Source organism: Podarcis gaigeae, assembly GCF_964106915.1.
Source record: "Podarcis gaigeae genome assembly, chromosome: Z".
NCBI classification, from domain to species: Eukaryota; Metazoa; Chordata; class Lepidosauria; order Squamata; family Lacertidae; genus Podarcis; species Podarcis gaigeae.
Genome location: NC_139691.1, coordinates 49,217,449 through 49,234,284, shown reverse-complemented (window position 1 = coordinate 49,234,284; position 16,836 = coordinate 49,217,449). Strand labels below are relative to the sequence as shown.

The 16,836-nt window shown below is 42.1% G+C and overlaps 2 protein-coding genes across 4 annotated transcripts in view; both read left to right on the top strand.

Annotated features, from left to right (window-relative positions):
• Positions 1-16,836, top strand: part of KLHL13 (kelch like family member 13) — a 570,056-nt gene that overhangs the window by 91,430 nt on the left and 461,790 nt on the right. The window lies entirely within an intron of this gene.
• FRMD7 (FERM domain containing 7) overlaps positions 1-16,836 on the top strand; it is a 45,537-nt gene that overhangs the window by 26,120 nt on the left and 2,581 nt on the right. For 2 of the 3 annotated variants that reach the window (XM_083722881.1, XM_083722880.1), the window contains exons 5-11: positions 1,234-1,331; positions 2,392-2,506; positions 3,728-3,875; positions 5,581-5,676; positions 8,869-9,032; positions 9,508-9,576; positions 16,398-16,473. In XM_083722881.1, the coding sequence (XP_083579007.1) occupies positions 1,234-1,331; positions 2,392-2,506; positions 3,728-3,875; positions 5,581-5,676; positions 8,869-9,032; positions 9,508-9,576; positions 16,398-16,473 (766 nt within the window). Of the gene's footprint in view, positions 1-852; positions 977-1,233; positions 1,332-2,391; positions 2,507-3,727; positions 3,876-5,580; positions 5,677-8,868; positions 9,033-9,507; positions 9,577-16,397; positions 16,474-16,836 lie in introns of those variants that run through there. The other variant, XM_083722882.1, reaches the window with a different exon arrangement.

Below are 16,836 nucleotides of genomic sequence, written 5' to 3'. Positions count from 1 at the left end.
GGAACAGCGCAGGAGGTGGAGCCGGGCTAGGATCTTGAACTGGTGCGGAAGGGATAGTGACTCAGAGGGGACTTCGCCGATTTAGAGTCTAGACGTAGGGCTGCGCGCTCTGGGGTTTGAAATGGAAACTAAACTTCAATAAAGACTTTTGTACATTACATCAACCGGGCGTTGGTCCTCTGTGAGCTGGGACCTAGAGGCAGTCCTGACACACTTGTACTGAATACTTTGAGAATCCTCCTTTTAATCTTGCACATGAATCTAAGAAAAATTAAACAAATTAGATCTTCTATTCCTGAAGGCCTGTAAACTGGTCACCGTGGTTCTACTGATGACGTGTTGTTCAGGTTGATATTGTCGCCTGCCACCCCAATCTCAGAGCCGTGCAAGATTCCAGGAGTTCCAGGCGCTTACCCAGGGTTCAGTTTCCTTTGGAATGAGAGACTGTGGCGTCTTTATGATATATGGTTTATTTACACATATATACAACCTGAGCCTACCATAGAGAGGCTCAAAGCATTAACACCCCATGAGGGTCTTGCGTCTCCTATAGCCACACCCTTGGATTAAAGCGGAAATCAAGCATGGCTCTGACTCTCTGCCTTCCCAGCCTGCTGCCTTGTCTCCAGCTTTTAGCTCACATAACACAACTCTACACCCTGGCTTTTGTCTTTCCAGCTCCCAGCGAGCTGAGGGAGGGGCCCTCACCCATTTGTCGTCTGGCACAGAGCTACAGTGGTACCTCTGGATGCGAACGGGATCCGTTCCAGAGCCCCATTCGCATCCTGAGCAGAACACAATCTGCGTCTGCACGTGCATGGGTCGCGATTCGCCACTTCTGCGCATGCGTGTGACATCATTTTGAGCATCTACACATGCGCGAGCGGCGAAACCCGGAAGTAACCCATTCCATTACTTCTGGGTTGCTGGAGAACGCAACCTGAAAACGCTCAACCTGAAGCGTCTTTAACCCAAGGTATGACTGTACTTCCTTTGTTACCTAGGTGGACCCATAGTCTGTCTTGGTGCGTGGTAGAATCTAATGAATACAGAATGATGCCTGATAAATTGCAGAATTGTTTTAGTCAAGATAAACAAGGGTTGATGCATGTATGTTTTTGTGTGTTTTGGCACATGACCACTAGAAAAGGGTCTTACCCTCACATTTCCTTTGGGGCAGGGAAATTTTGAGGATCGTCTTCCTATCAGTAACATCTCTGAAACGGTTTTTAGATACCTGTTCACTCTCCAAATCAAGAAGGATCTGGCCTGTGGAAGACTGCCTTGCAGTGATAACAGCTCGGCCCTGATGGTATCACACCTTTTGCAGTGTACGTACAACATTGGCCTGGACATCAGTTAGAGGTCTATACGAGGCTGACAAAATGCAAAAGGTTCCACAGGGGTCTTGAACCTGCAAATGTTGAGTAAGATGTGAGCCATTCAGCTTTTCTCAGCCTTGCATGGCAAGCTGAACATGTCGAAATTCCTCTTTGCAGCTCCTGAAACAATATGTGGATGGAAGTGCTGCTGACCTTTGCAATTTGCGCTTCACTGAATTTTGTGAGACTGTTCTCCAACCAAATAATGTGCCCCAAAGTATGTATAGCAGGAGAAAGTGTGCATAAGGATGCATGCATTAATGAAAATAACAAACAAATATGCTTACAAAAATGTATATATCAGAGTAAATGTGTATACCAGGAGGAGTTTCGATTAAGAGGCAGATTAATTTTCATTAGGACTTAAAAAAGAAAAGCTTTGGAAGCTAATGCGAAAATGTAGAGAACTGAACTAAAATGAGAAACTGAAATTGACATCCCGAACCACAATTTTGCATTTTGTTCCAGGCCCAGCCACTGTCTTTCTTGGGTCTGGTTGGTTGTTTAGGGTTAAAAAAAAAAGTTCCAACAAGCCTGTAGACTCTGTGACTGAAGGTTTTCCAAAGATGCAGCACTTGCTTTCTTCCATGTAGTCTGCATATCATCTAAATTCATTGCATATATTTTTGCAACTAAAAAGTGCTTCTTGAGAAGCCAGTTTCATATTGAAAAGAAAGTCTCATTGTAGATTGATTCTGCATTATGCCATTTTGAAAGCAGATGTTGGCAATCCCTGCAATGGGAGACATATTCACACCTGCCCAACGGCATTGTGGGTGGGCATAGTCCAAGACTGCAATTGCCACTTCCTTCTTCATTCACCTGGGGCATGTGGAAAGAGGAAATGGCATGGGTGTTCAAGTGCACATCAAGCAACCACAACCACCCAGGTGGAAAGCCGCATGATGAGGACGAGCATGAAGGATTCCAGATTGAGACAAGCTATATTTTTGTGCTATAAACTAGTTTGTGTGTATGCAGCCTAAGTTTATATGGTTTCACATTGCAGCGGCCCTGGGGGATTATCACGAAGAAATGGATCAAAAGCACCTGGAAACGCACAAATATTTACTAAACCAAGAGTGTTTGGTGAACAAGATCATGCATTACCACAAGAAACATATGTAAGTCCTTGTTTTTTAACTACATGTCACTTTCACCTTTGGCAGAACAGAATCTAGAAGCAGCACTATGGCTGCTGTTTTCTGCACTTAAATTCTGTGTAAGAAAATGTGGATACTACAAACTGTATAAGTTAGGCAAATGAATTCTGCAGCTGCCCTCCCCCTTCAAGCACTACAAACCTTATTCAACTATTTTCTTGGTTTCTGAAATCTCAGCAAACGCTATTTGTGTGCCCCTGTGAGTTTCTAGCTCTACACACGAGAAACAAAACAAAACAGAGATTCTCAGGGAGTTGTATGGTGTTTATATCCTGTTCTGTGCCTTCTGCAGAATATTTGCCAATCAAGTGTTTTCTTCTATCAAAGCAGCAGTCTGAGATGTTCTTTAATGATGTTTTGTTTTTACATTTGATAATGTTGTTGAGATGATGGTTGTTCTTCCTCACATTTAGGTCTGACATTTCCACCGTGATGTTCATGGTGGTGTTCATTTATCCACACCACCAGCCTGGGTTAATCTGAGAGAGGGTTACTGACCCAATGTCTCCAACTAAGCTTCACAGGCCAAGTGGTGATTTGAACCCAGGTCTGCTGTCCAAATCTGACAACCACCCCAGACCCTGTGATCATCATCTGAGGCCCTTTTTGGTGTGCTTCCTCCACGAGAGGTCTGGAGGGTGGCAACACAAGAAGGGGCCTTTTCTGCAGTGGCTCCCTGTTCGTGGCCTGACGCCTTCATTATGTATCTTTAAGCACAAGGCAAAAACCTTCCTCTTCTCCTAGGCCTTTGGCTAATTAAACTATCTGTAGCCTTTTGAACTGTAATAATAATAATAATAATAATAATAATAATAATAATAATAATAATTTATTATTTGTACCCCGCCCATCTGGCTGGGTTTCCCCAGCCACTCTGGGCGGCTTCCATAGAAACCAAAAATACACCAAAAATGTGGTGGGGAGTATTGTTATTGTTTGTTATTATGATATATATTTCTGTGTTCTTATTTTGTAAACCGCCCTGTGATCCTCAGATGAATGGCAGTATAGAAATTTAATCATCATCAATGACTACAACAACTCCTAACAAGGATACTCATGGTTAGGAAAAGCACCCCACACATCTGGACTATGGTGGATTTGAATGTGGAGATGGGGGAGAATCCCCTGGATGAGCCCTTACTTGATGGTGGTGCTGAAATACTAATCTTTTCTTTCTAGAGGCAAAACTCCTGCTGAATCAGATGTGCAGCTCTTGGACATAGTGAGGAAGCTAGAGATGTATGGGATCAGGCCCCATCCAGCCAGTGACGGTGAAGGGACCCAGATCAATTTGGCTGTCACTCACATGGGAGTCCTGGTTTTGCGGGTAAGGAGACAAGCTTCTCCAGTCAATGTTTCAGGAGGTAAATGCAAAGTTGCTACTGTTAACAGCATCCACAGCAAAGTGCCTTAGTGCTGCTGAAGCACTGTTTTTCTGCAATACGTCAAAACAAATTCAAAACAGAGATTACACGCATCACTTCATATGATGCTTAAAAAAATATATGCAGTGCCCTTCTGTACGGCCCAAATCCTTCTATAATGAGTATTCAGTTGCCTGTTCCATTCAGCCAAGGTTGCTTGTATCGTTAATCAAACGCTTCCTGCTTGCAGGTTCAACTCATGGTATTAGCTTCCTGTTGAACATGGAAGGAGAAATTAGTGATGAATCTCGGGTGGTGCTTCAGCTTCTCGCTGCTCTGGGCTCACCCTGCTGCCATTGCTGTTTAAAAGAAGAGCCAGCCTCTTTCTCCAGCACCCTTCGATGTGGGCGTCTCCAATTCTGTCTCCCCCTGGAAACCAAAATGCTCCAATGTCAAAACTTGGCATTACGTGGTAGCTAGACATCTCTTGACCATATAATCTTCTGCCAAAAATAGTCACCTAATTTTGGGGCAATTACATGGTACTAAGACTCCACAGCATATTTGCAGAGCAAACACATAGTTTGGTTGGTGTTTGCTGTGTAATGTGGGCGCTGAAAGGCCCAGGCAGACACACTTCCAACTGGGGAAGAAGCCAGAAAATGAAATCACGATCCACCCAGTGTTATATATCAGCAGAGATCAGAGTTTTCTCAAGCTCAGGAGACCTAAACCTTCCCAGGTCAAGAAGAAATGGCAGAGAACATAGGATTGCATGCACACTGGTCTCTGAGCAGTGAGAGACTCCAGAGGTGCCTGTGGTTCAGTTTCCTTTGAATGAAGGTCAGAGGAGACTGTGGTGTCTTTAGGATATGCATTTTTATTTACACTTATATACAACCTGAGCATAGGATGGAACACAGATCTTTACCCTTTAGGTTTCCAGGGAAGCCCTAGGTTCACAGCCTTGGGCCCAGCACAGAGTAGACATGCCTCCTGTCTCCAGCTTCTAGCATCAGCCCCCAAACTCACACATAAGCAGAAACCCTTGGCCAGGTGTTCTTCCTTTAGTATGAGGTGGCATGTAGCCAGGTGAGGTGGGGAAGGCCCACCGATTTGTTTCTATCACAACAGTGCAATGCCTTTGGAGATGGTAACAGTACTTAACTGGCCTTGCAGTGCCAGTAGCTTAACAAAGGAAATGGTTTTGCTGGCTCAAAAGTCTCTTCTACTTAGACATGCAAGTTTGTCAGAATTACATACAAAAATGTGTTTCTTAGGAGAAATTTGCAATATAGTGCTGATGAATTTTCACTTGCAAAATAAATGTTCAAAATCACTTCATATGTGCAGTGAAATGAATTTAATTTTAGAAAAATGAACAATGGAAAAGAACCAAAACGGACTGATCCATCCAACCCCATTTTGGAAGAACAGCCCCAAACAGGCTGTTATTTGGGACTATTGCTACAATATTGCAAAGGATCCCCCTTTTTTCTCTTTTTGCATGCTATTAACCCCAAATGTTCTTATTTTTCACTGTCAAACACTGGAGAGTTCTCCCACCACACAAACTGCAGGCTGCAAACAACGACCGTGTTGCACCATCCAGGCATCTTAGTCCAAAATGTTGTGTAACTCAGACAGTGTGTCTATTTTTCTCTGCAGGGCAATACGAAGATTAACACCTTCAACTGGTCCAAAATTCGCAAGTTGAGCTTCAAGCGGAAGCATTTCCTGATCAAACTCCATGCCAACATTTCGGTAAGGCCTAGGCAACTCTCTTCCCTCACATAGTTCTGTAGAAACACAAGTTGGCTTAAAGTATAAATGTATTTACCTCTGGTCCCTTCTGTGGTCTGTGTAATGTGGAGGCTGGCACTGCACTGCAATATGTTTCTTCACGTGGGACCATACTTCTCTTGAGAAGTCATTAGTGGCACTGCATTAATTCCACACAACACTGAATAGCCAGTGACATCAAACATACTGGAAGTTCAGCATGAGCAAGAGACAGAATTTCCAAAATACCTTTCAAGCATTTTCTATAACCTCACTTAGCCAACTGGCCTGATTTATACCACAACATTTCTAAGGGTTTTCATAAACCTACTGGAAAGAGAATCAAAGAAACAATGGAGTAGACAAAAAGCGGGTTTATTGATCCGGTGCATTTCCTACCCTACTAGTCCTCCTTCTGCAGTGTAATTCAGAGAACAGTGATTCAGAATTCAGATGTTCTATCTCTCTTGTCTCTTAAGAAACAGAAAAGATAGCTATTTTGCTCCACTTTTCACTGAAATTCCCTGAAGAAGGAGGACCAGTAGGGTCTGAAATGCATCAGATCAAGAAACCTGGTGGTTTTTTTTGGGGGGGGGCTTTTGTTGCTTCATATACCTAGCCTCTCATACACCTAGCCACACCTCCTGTATTTGTGCACAAGATAAACAGGAGAGAGGAGGTCAGCCCACCCACTGCCAGAGATTGGTCTGCTTCCCCCTCCCACTGCAATGGCATCCTCAAACTGCAGTGATTTACTTCTCCTCCATAGGAAAATGAATGGCAGCCATTCAATAAAATCACAGGGGGCACCGGGGCTGCAGGCAGGCCATGAGGATGGAGCTAAATCTGTTCCCTGCTTCTCACAACCATTAAGAATCAAAGGTGCTCCTATCTGCACAGCTCTTCATTGCTGATCATGCTACAGCATGACGGGGTGTTGAATGTTCTGGGGAAATGGGATTTTCCACAGATGCAGCTTCATAGATAAAATAGGCTTCCGCTCTTAGGTAAAGGTAAAGGTACCCCTGCCCGTACGGGCCAGTCTTGACAGACTCTGGGGTTGTGCGCCCATCTCACTCAAGAGGCCAGGGGCCCGCGCTGTCCGAAGACACTTCCGGGTCACGTGGCCAGCGTGACATCGCTGCTCTGGCCAGAGCCAGAGCCGCACACAGAAACGCCGTTTACCTTCCCGCTGGTAAGCGGTCCCTATTTATCTACTTGCACCCGGAGGTGCTTTCGAACTGCTAGGTTGGCAGGCGCTGGGACCGAGCAGCGGGAGTGCACCCCGCCGCAGGGATTCGAACCGCCGACCTTTCGATCGGCAAGTCCTAGGCGCTGAGGCTTTAACCCACAGCGCCACCTGCGTCCCATCGCCACCTGCGTCCCATACCGCTCTTAACCAGGAGACTTTTGTATCTAAAACATCTTATAGATACTTTTCCAGATGCCTCAGTAACCTGCATCCAGTGTGGCATTTTGCGATCCCTCAGAATCTCACAAATGTGGGCTCAGATTCTGCTTCTGAGAGCCAGTGTGGTGTAGTGCTTAAGAGTGGTAGACTTGTAATCTGGTGAACCAGGTTCGCGTCTCCGCTCCTCCACCTGCAGCTGCTGGGTGACCTTGGGCCAGTCACATTTCTCTGAAGTCTCTCAGCCCCACTCACCTCACAGAGTGTTTGTTGTGGGGGAGGAAGGGAAAGGAGATTGTTAGCCGCTTTGAGGCTCCTTAGGGTAGTGATATAGCGGGATATCAAATCCAAACTCTTCTTATTGTTCTTGGCTAAATTTATAGTGCTGATTCTGGTAGGTTATGGTCATTGTATATGGAATGGCCTGGCTTCCATCTTACCCGGCATAAAGGCAGCACTTTTGGAAGGTCGGGGTGGGGGGGGATTTGGAATGAGATGCAATTGCTCACATCTTGGTAAAAGTGTTGTGGCTGCCAGAGCAAAGAGGCTACTATGGCCAGCACAAAAAGAGGTGATTGTGCTCTGTACTGGTGGGTGCCATCACACAGGAAAACCACTGCATAAATGTGTTCGGAGAACTAATAATCAGTGATTCTAGATTTAGGTAGGTAGCCGTGTTGGTTTGATGCAGTTGAAATAAATAAAAAAATAAAAAAATTGTCCAGCAGTACCTTAGAGACCAACTAAGTTTGTTCAGGGTACAGTGGTACCTCGCAAGACAAAAAACGCGGAAGACGAAAGGGTTTTTCGCTTTTTGCGTTGCTTCGCAAGACGATTTTCCCTATGGGCTTGCTTTGCAAGACAAAAACATCTTGTGAGTTTGCTTCCTTTTTCTTAAAGCCGTTAATACCCAGGGAATCTGCGCTCCGCAAGACGAAAAAATCGCTAGACGACACAACTCGCAGAACGAATTAATTTCGTCTTGCGAGGCACCACTGTATAAGCTTTCATGTGCATACACACCTCTCTAAGGTGCTACTGGACAATTTTTAATTTTTTTTTATTTAATAAACAGTGGTTAGATTATTGGTCTAGGCAGTGCTTTTTATAAAAAAAAACGTTTAGGAGTACTCTCATTTTCCTATTCATATTGAAATACTGCCCCTCAATGAGGCCAAACATAAATTCATAAAATGTTTAGGGTATGTGTCCCCCTGGGGAAAAAAGCACTGGGTCTAGGACTTGGGAGACCCAGGTTCAAATCCCTGATCATTCACTCACTCACTGGGCGACTTTGGGCCAATTTTTGTATCTCCACCTAACCTTCCTCACAGAATTATTGTGAGGATTGCAAAGAGTATGTAGAAGCAGAGAAATGTGTGCTGTCATGAAGCGCTTGGAGGAATGAGGATACAATAGCAACTTAGGAACAGAGATGAGGAATCTCCTGATGTTGCTAATTATTAACTGCATTGACGGGAGATGGAGACCCAACAACCTCTGAAGGTGTGAGCTGGTCTTTGACTGTAATAAATTATCTATCTATCTAACCTCTGGAGGGTGTTGTTCCCTTCCCCATTTCATCATCTCAACAGGTAGGCTAGGCTGAGAGAAGTTGGACTAGAAGTTAGAGAGAAGTGAGCTTCATAACTAAGTGGAGATTTGAACGCTGGTCTCCCAAGTCTTTGTGTGGCACACCAACCACTACACTACATGACCCTGTGACACATTCTCTCTCTCTCTCCCATCCCTACTCTCTGCCTCAGGCCTTGTGCAAGGATACACTGGAGTTCACCATGGCAAGCCGAGACACTTGCAAAGCCTTCTGGAAGACCTGTGTGGAATACCATGCTTTTTTCCGACTCTCTGAAGAGCCAAAGTCAAAACCCAAAGCCTTTTTGTGCAGCAAGGGCTCCAGTTTCCGATACTGGTAAGATAGGAAGGACATTCTGACCTACAATCATATTCAGGAACTAAGTCAACTGAAACAAATGCACATTTCTCTCCCCCCCCCCCCCAGTTTATCCCACTACCTTGGGGGGGTGGAGCCCCCACACACTTTGGGGGCTTGGTACAAATAATGTAAATCACCATTATTCATGTTGCCCAACAGAGGAATCCAGCGCAACAGTTGTGCTAGTGGAAAACTCATTGTGTGCTGCAGATCACACCATCTATTGGGCAGTAAAGTTTCCAGCAACCTGTTTATGCATGCGCATGAGCTTGTGCAATGGCGTTCCGCTGGCTCAAAACATTTTGCCAGAGGAGCAAGTAATACCCCTCATATATCCTGTGCTTCTGAATTTGCTGCTACACCTCTGACGTAGTGTAAAAGTGAGCAACCGTAGTCTCGGGGCGAGGATGCCACAACTGTCTTCATATATTTCCTGTCCTTAAAACGGCAGCGGAAGGACTCAGCGGCAGCTGCTGGAACATGGGACAAAAGGAAGACTGAAGAGCCTGCCCTTTGAGAGGTATGATCTTTCCACAATAAGAACTCCTCCCTTCTTGCCAGGGTTCTGTTTGATGCCCTCCCTTCAAGCTAAAAACCTGGCAGCGAAGTTCTCAAGAGCAGAGTTGCCCCATATATAATTCCAGTAGGAGTTTACTCAGAGTTGACTAACTTTGTGAATTTTTCACAGAAGTGAAAAGTATATCAATCTTCTAAATGCACAAGTGCTTTCAAAGGGAAAGCAAGCATTTTTAAAAACTCTGGCAGCCACCCTGTGTTGGTACCTGCCTGCTTTTTATTGAAAGACCACTCCATTGGTTAAGTGTCACCACCGATAAGGCCTCCTCCTCCATACCGCAGCTAAGTGAACATCTGTGCAAAGTTACATGGTCTGCAGAAGCTCTCCAGCTGATTGTACTGATCTGGGAAGCCTGCATGGGAGAAGGTGACCTCTTACATAGCCTAGGCCAAAACTGCTCAGTGACTTACCAGTCAAAGCTGGCTCAAAGTGAGCAAATTCTAACATCATCTAACAAGATTGATTCAGTACCACCAACCAAATGAAGTGTTTAAAATAGATAACAAAAAAGGTTTTGCAAAGGAAGTCTCAATATTGGACAGAGAACTAATACAAAATAAGACAAAAATAATTTCTAGGATGTATGGAATCTTACTAGAATGGGAGGTGAAAGACGAATAAGTTAAGGAAGTAATGGTGAAATGGGCAATAGCTATAGGTAAACCTATTCAATTAGCAGAAAATTGTGGAAAGAGAATTGGAGATTCACGGCATGTGAGGCAATCAAAGAAAATTTTCTTAAGATGTTCTACAGATGCTATATGATACCTTAGGTAAAGGTAAAGGTACCCCTGCCCGTACGGGCCAGTCTTGACAGACTCTGGGGTTGTGCGCCCATCTCACTCAAGAGGCCAGGGGCCAGCGCTGTCCGGAGACACTTCCGGGTCACGTGGCCAGCGTGACATCGCTGCTCTGGCGAGCCAGAGCCGCACACGGAAACGCCGTTTACCTTCCCGCTGGTAAGCGGTCCCTATTTATCTATTTGCACCGGGGGGTGCTTTCGAACTGCTAGGTTGGCAGGCGCTGGGACCGAGCAGCGGGAGCGCACCCCGCCGCAGGGATTCGAACCGCCGACCTTTCGATCTGCAAGTCCTAGGCACTGAGGCTTTAACCCACAGCGCCACCTGCGTCCCCTGGATATGATACCTTACAAACTATCTAAAATGGATAGAACAAAATCAAAAATTTGTTGGAAGTGCAAACAAGCAGAGGGCACACTGCTGCATATGTGGTGGACTTGTGATAAAATTAAGAGTTTTTTGTTGTTGTTTTTTATAATTTTTTATTAGTTTTCCAACACAAATTAAAAACAAAACAACACACAATAGATAAACAAACAAAACGTATAAAACATGTATAATTTCAAACCTCTTTTTCATAAACCTTACTTCCCAGACTTCCCCTTAACTCTCCCTTTCTGCATCCCTATTTTAAAGTTTTTTCAACAACTCCTCACACCAATTGTCTAATTACTTATTTTCTTTTTTTAGCTTCTTCTCATACTTAATCAATTACAGCTATAATTCTATATTTTCATTTCCCTTGACATTTTAGCACTTTTCGATTTTACAACAGTTCTTAGGATATACTTTAAATTTATTCCAATCTTCTTCCACCGTCTCTTTTTCTTGGTCACGGATCCTGCCGGTCATCTCTGCAAGTCCCATATAGTCAATCACCTTCGTCTGCCGTTCTTCCAGCGTGGGTAGCTCTTGCGTCTTCCAATACTTTGCTAAAAGAATCCTTGCTGCTGTGGTGGCATACATAAAAAACGTCCTATCCTTCTTAGACACCACCTGGCCGACTATGCCCAGGAGAAATGCCTCTGGTTTCTTATGAAATGTACATTTAAGTACCTTCTTAATTTCATTATAGATCATTTCCCAGAAGGCCTTAATCCTCGGGCAAGTCCACCAGAGGTGGTAAAAGGTACCTTCAGTCTCGTTACATTTCCAACATTTATTATTGGGCAAATGATAAATTTTTGCAAGCTTGACTAGGGTCATGTACCACCTGTAAATCATTTTCATAATATTTTCTCTTAAGGCATTACATGCCGTAAATTTTATACCGGTGGTACATAACTGTTCCCAGTCAGCGAACATAATGTCATGACCAATGTCCTGTGCCCACTTAATCATAGCTGATTTAACTGTCTCATCTAATGTATTCCATTTCAACAGCAGGTTATACATTCTTGACAAATTCTTAGTATTAGGTTCGAACAGTTCTGTTTCTAGTTTTGATCTCTCCACCTGGAAGCCAATTTTCCTGTCTTGTTTGAACACTTCCATTATTTGATGGTAATGAAGCCAATCTCGTACTTTAGACTTCATTTTCTCATAATTCTGTAATTTGATTTTTCCACTCTCTTGCTCCAAAATTTCACAATATTTTGGCCATTTGGATTCCATATTAAGTTTTTTCACCTCCTTAGCTTCCATTGGTGACAACCACCTAGGGGTTTTGTTTTCCAACAAATCTTTATATCGAATCCAAACGTTGTATAGTGCTTTCCTGACAATATGGTTTTTAAATCCTTTATGAGTTTTTACCTTGTCATACCATATATATGCATGCCAACCGAATCTATTATCAAACCCTTCCAAATCCAAAATGTCTGTATTCTCAAGAAGTAGCCAGTCTTTCAACCAGCAGAAAGCTGCCGATTCATAGTACAGTTTTAAGTCTGGCAGGGCAAACTCCCCTCTATCTTTTGCATCAGTTAATATCTTAAATTTTATTCTGGGCTTTTTGCCCTGCCAGACAAATTTAGATATATCTTTCTGCCACTTCTTGAAACAGTCCATTCTATCAACAATCTGTAATGTTTGGAACAAAAATAACATTCTAGGCAATACATTCATCTTAATTACAGCAATTCGGCCTAACAAGGAAAGTCTCAAATTTGACCATATTTCTAGATCTTTCTTTATCTCTGTCCAACATTTCTCATAGTTATCTTTAAATAGGTTCACATTCTTAGATGTCATGTTAATCCCCAAATATTTCACTTTCTTTGCCACCATTAATCCAGTTTCACTTTGAAATCTCTCTTTTTCAGCGTTTGTTAAGTTTTTCTCCAAAACTTTAGTTTTTTGCTTGTTCAACATAAATCCTGCTACGTGACCAAAAACTTGAATTAGTTCTAAAACTCTTTTCGTACTAGTGTCTGGCTGTTATAAAGTTAATACTAAGTCATCTGCAAAGGCCCTCAGTTTGTATTGTTTAGCTCCGACCTGAATTCCTTTAACCAGCTGGTCCCTCATGATCATATTTAACAAAACCTCCAAGACAAATATAAAAAGTAGTGGGGATATTGGGCACCCCTGTCGTGTCCCTTTTTCTATAGGAAGTTATTCAGTAACCACATTGTTCACAATTAATTTCGCTTTTTGTTCAGAATATATTGCACCTATACCATTTTCAAACCTTTGGCCTACCCCCATCCCATGGAGATTCTTCTTCATAAAACTCCAGGAAATATTATCAAAAGCTTTCTCTGCATCCACAAATATTAATACCGCCTTCGTGTTAATGTTGACTTCTAGCAATTCCATAATGTCAATTATATTTCTCACATTATCTGACAAATGTCTCCCTGGGAGAAAGCCAGCCTGGTCCTTATGAATCTCTTCCACCAACACCTTCTTTAATCTTTTTACCAAAATGTCAGCAAATATTTTGTAATCCACATTAAGTAATGATATAGGGCGGTAGTTCTTTATCTGGTTCTTTTCAGTCTCAGTTTTTGGTATAAGTGTAATAAATGCTTCTTTCCACGATTCAGGTGCCTTTTCCCCCTCTAAAATTTCATTGCAGACCTCCTTCAGCGGTTGTACTAACTATTCCTTCAAAGCTTTGTAGTATGTGGAGGTCAACCCATCTGGTCCTGGAGATTTCCCTAATTGCATATTTTGAATGGCACCCTCTATTTCTTGTTCTGTTATTTTCTCATTCAAAACCATTGTACTTTGTTGTGAAATCTTTTGTAAACCATATTTCTTAAGAAAATCATCTATTTCTCCTTCATTCTCCGGCCCTCTTGCATATAATCTTCTAAAGTAACTCTGAAAACAGTTACTAATCTCATTTGGTTTATAAATGTTCTTTCCTTCCACCTCCAAACTTGTAACTGTGTTCAATTTTTGTCTCTTCTTCAATTGCCATGCTAGAAGTTTCCCACATTTGTCTGCTGATTCAAATGTCCTTTGTCTCATTTGCTTAATTTTCCATTCTATCTCTTGATTCATCAGTTCCATATACTGCATCTGGTAAAACTTAATTTCTCTTAAAATCTCATGAGACTTTGGTTTTGACCTCAGTTTCTTTTCTCCTTCTTTCATCTTTTCCAAGATCTTATCTTTCTTCTCATTTTGTTTCTTCCTCTTTAAAGAATTATGTTGTATTAGGAAACCTCGCATCACGGCTTTACTTGCGTCCCAGATTATTCTTTTCTCGACATCTATCCTCAGATTTATCTCAAAATAGTCTTTCAAAGTTTTTTGGGCCTTCTTGTAAATCTCTTCATCTCTAAATAGGGTGTCATTCATTCTTCATCTGAAGGAGCCAGCTGTTGTTAATTTCATCTCCATCTTTACGGCGTTATGGTCGGAGCAAGTCTTTGGGCAGATTTCTACTTTTTTTTATCTTTGGAGCCATCCCACTAGTAACCCATATTTGGTCGATTCTTGTCCATGTCATTTTTGCTTCAGAGAAAAAGGTTCCCTCTCTTTCCAGAGGGTTCCTTGTTCTCCAAATATCAATCAAGTCCATATTTTCAGTCATTTCAAAGAAAGTCTTTGGTAGTCTCCCGTCCTTGGAGACCACCTGTCTTTGTGCTTTGTCCATGTTTGTGGAGACCACACCATTCATGTCTCCCATCATAATTACATTATAATCCAAATAATCCATTAAAGTCTCATGCAACTTCTGCCTTCCCTTCGTTTGGTGCATGAATTCCAACTGTCAAAAATTTTTCTCCTTGGACTTGTATTTCAATTGCCAAAAAAAAAATTAAGAGTTTTTTGGATATGGTTTGTGAAGAGCTGAAGAAAATATTCAAACAAACTTTTTAAAAAACACAGAAGCCTTTTTACTGAAATATTAGAGCCAGATATTGCGAAGGAAAATAAGAGAATTTTTCTTTATGTGACAGCAGCAGCAAGAATTCTAATTGCCAAAAAATGAAACAATCCCAACAAAAAAAAATTGCAAGATAAGCTATTTGATCATTTAGAATTGGCTAAACTGACAGAGGCAATTAGAGACCAATGCAAACAAAAAATTCAAAAGGAATGGGGGAAATATAGTTATTTCAATTCAATTCAATTTCCTTTATTCGACCGATAGTCAGAAATAAAACATTACACAATACAGAATTTTAAACTAAAACATCATAGGGGTACATAAATAAGGTAGGGCCACAGTACTAGACCTCTCACAGATAACCCACATCAAAGCATTTAGTTATACGTTTCCGACACTTGAGTGCCAGGAAAAGGAATTTAGCCACTGACAAAGTTGTTTTCCCAGAAGACTTATTTAGCAGATATGCTGTCTGCTTTCCTCTTTGTCGGGAACTGAGCTGGGGTAGGTATGGAGTTATAAAATACTGTCTTAAATCGTAGAAGGGGCAGCTCAGTAAAATGTGCTCTGTGGATTCTACCTCACCCAAAGCACAGTGGCATAATCTCTGGTCAGAAAATATAGTGAATACCTGAAAAAGCAGTGCCCTCAAAATACTTTGGCTTCTCTGGACTAATTTTTGCAAATAAGATATGGTGTAAAAATATAAGCTATAGAAGAAAACTAGAGAAGAGGAATTGAGAAAGAAACACTTTATGAAGTATACAACTGGACTTGCGTTGAGGTTGAAGGAAGTCAAATAGAAATGAATAAAAATTGAAATAGGGGTGTATGTGTATCATTTGTCCTATATGTGTAGTTATATCTTTTTGTTTGTTTGTCTTGTGAGTGATGTCTGTATTGGTGTTGGTATAATAAGTTAATAAAAGTTTTTTTAAAAGGGAGCCAATTCTAAATTTGCCTACATCGAGCCTTTGATTGGGTGTGCTAAACCCTTTAAAAATTACCTTAATATATTAGCAAGGCTTGGGGAAATAAGTTGCAGGATGCTTTAATTTCTCTGTGTGTGTGTGATTTCACTGAGATTTTTAAAAACTTGGGGAGACATATACAGAATGTCAGAAGGAAGGGAAAATAAATATTAGGACCGCTTGAACACTGCATAATATAAGGAAGGCTCATCCAGCCCAGTGACCTGTTCTTCCCAGATGCCTGTGGGAAACCTGCAAGCAGGACCAAAACGCTCCCCCCTCCTGCAACTTCTTGCCCTCCAGATTCAGAAGCACTGCTGCCTCTACCTGTGGCATCAGAGCACAGCCATCCTGGCTAGTGGCCACCAATAGGCTTATCCTCCGTGGATGTCCAGTCCTCTTTTAAAACCATCCAAGTTGCGTGTCAATAAATGCTTTATTTTGTCTGTCTTGAATCTCCAGCTTCCTTGGATATCCCACAAGTTCTAGTGATGTAAGGGAAAAACTTTTCTCTGCCCACCCCATACCACAAATAATTTTATAAACTTCTAATATCACGTTTCCTCTAAAAATTCCCAAACAGTGCAAATGTTCTTCACAGGAGTGTCACTCTCCTTGAGGATTTTGGTTGGATGCTTTTATTTCCTTGCCATCAGATTTGAATTATATTGGACATTAACCATTGTCCTTTAATTTCAACTGCAGAAAACACTATCCCTCTCGGTACCATGAGAGACAGTGCCGGTCCTCACCAGACCTACTTACAGATGTTTCCAAACAAGTAAGTCATTTGGTCAGTGGGTAGGGGGTGTGCAGAAATATGAGAAAAAGAAAGAAAAAGACTGGATCTCATCTATTTAGATTCAGGGTGTATGTTACTTTGGGGTGCAGGGGGGAACATACTTCCCCCTCCCATATAACAGGCAGCAGGGCTCCTGCTTCTTCAATTAGGCCTCCACTCTTTAGTTGATTAATCCATTAGATCAATCAACGGAAATATTTCAATGAATCAGATGATCTTTAAAAAAACAAAAATGTGTAATATATAAAAGGCAGATTTTAAGTGGCATATTAAAAGATGTACACAAGAGTTGCAATTGGCCAGAAGAAAACGGGCTTCGTACACCATTCTGTGACTGCACTG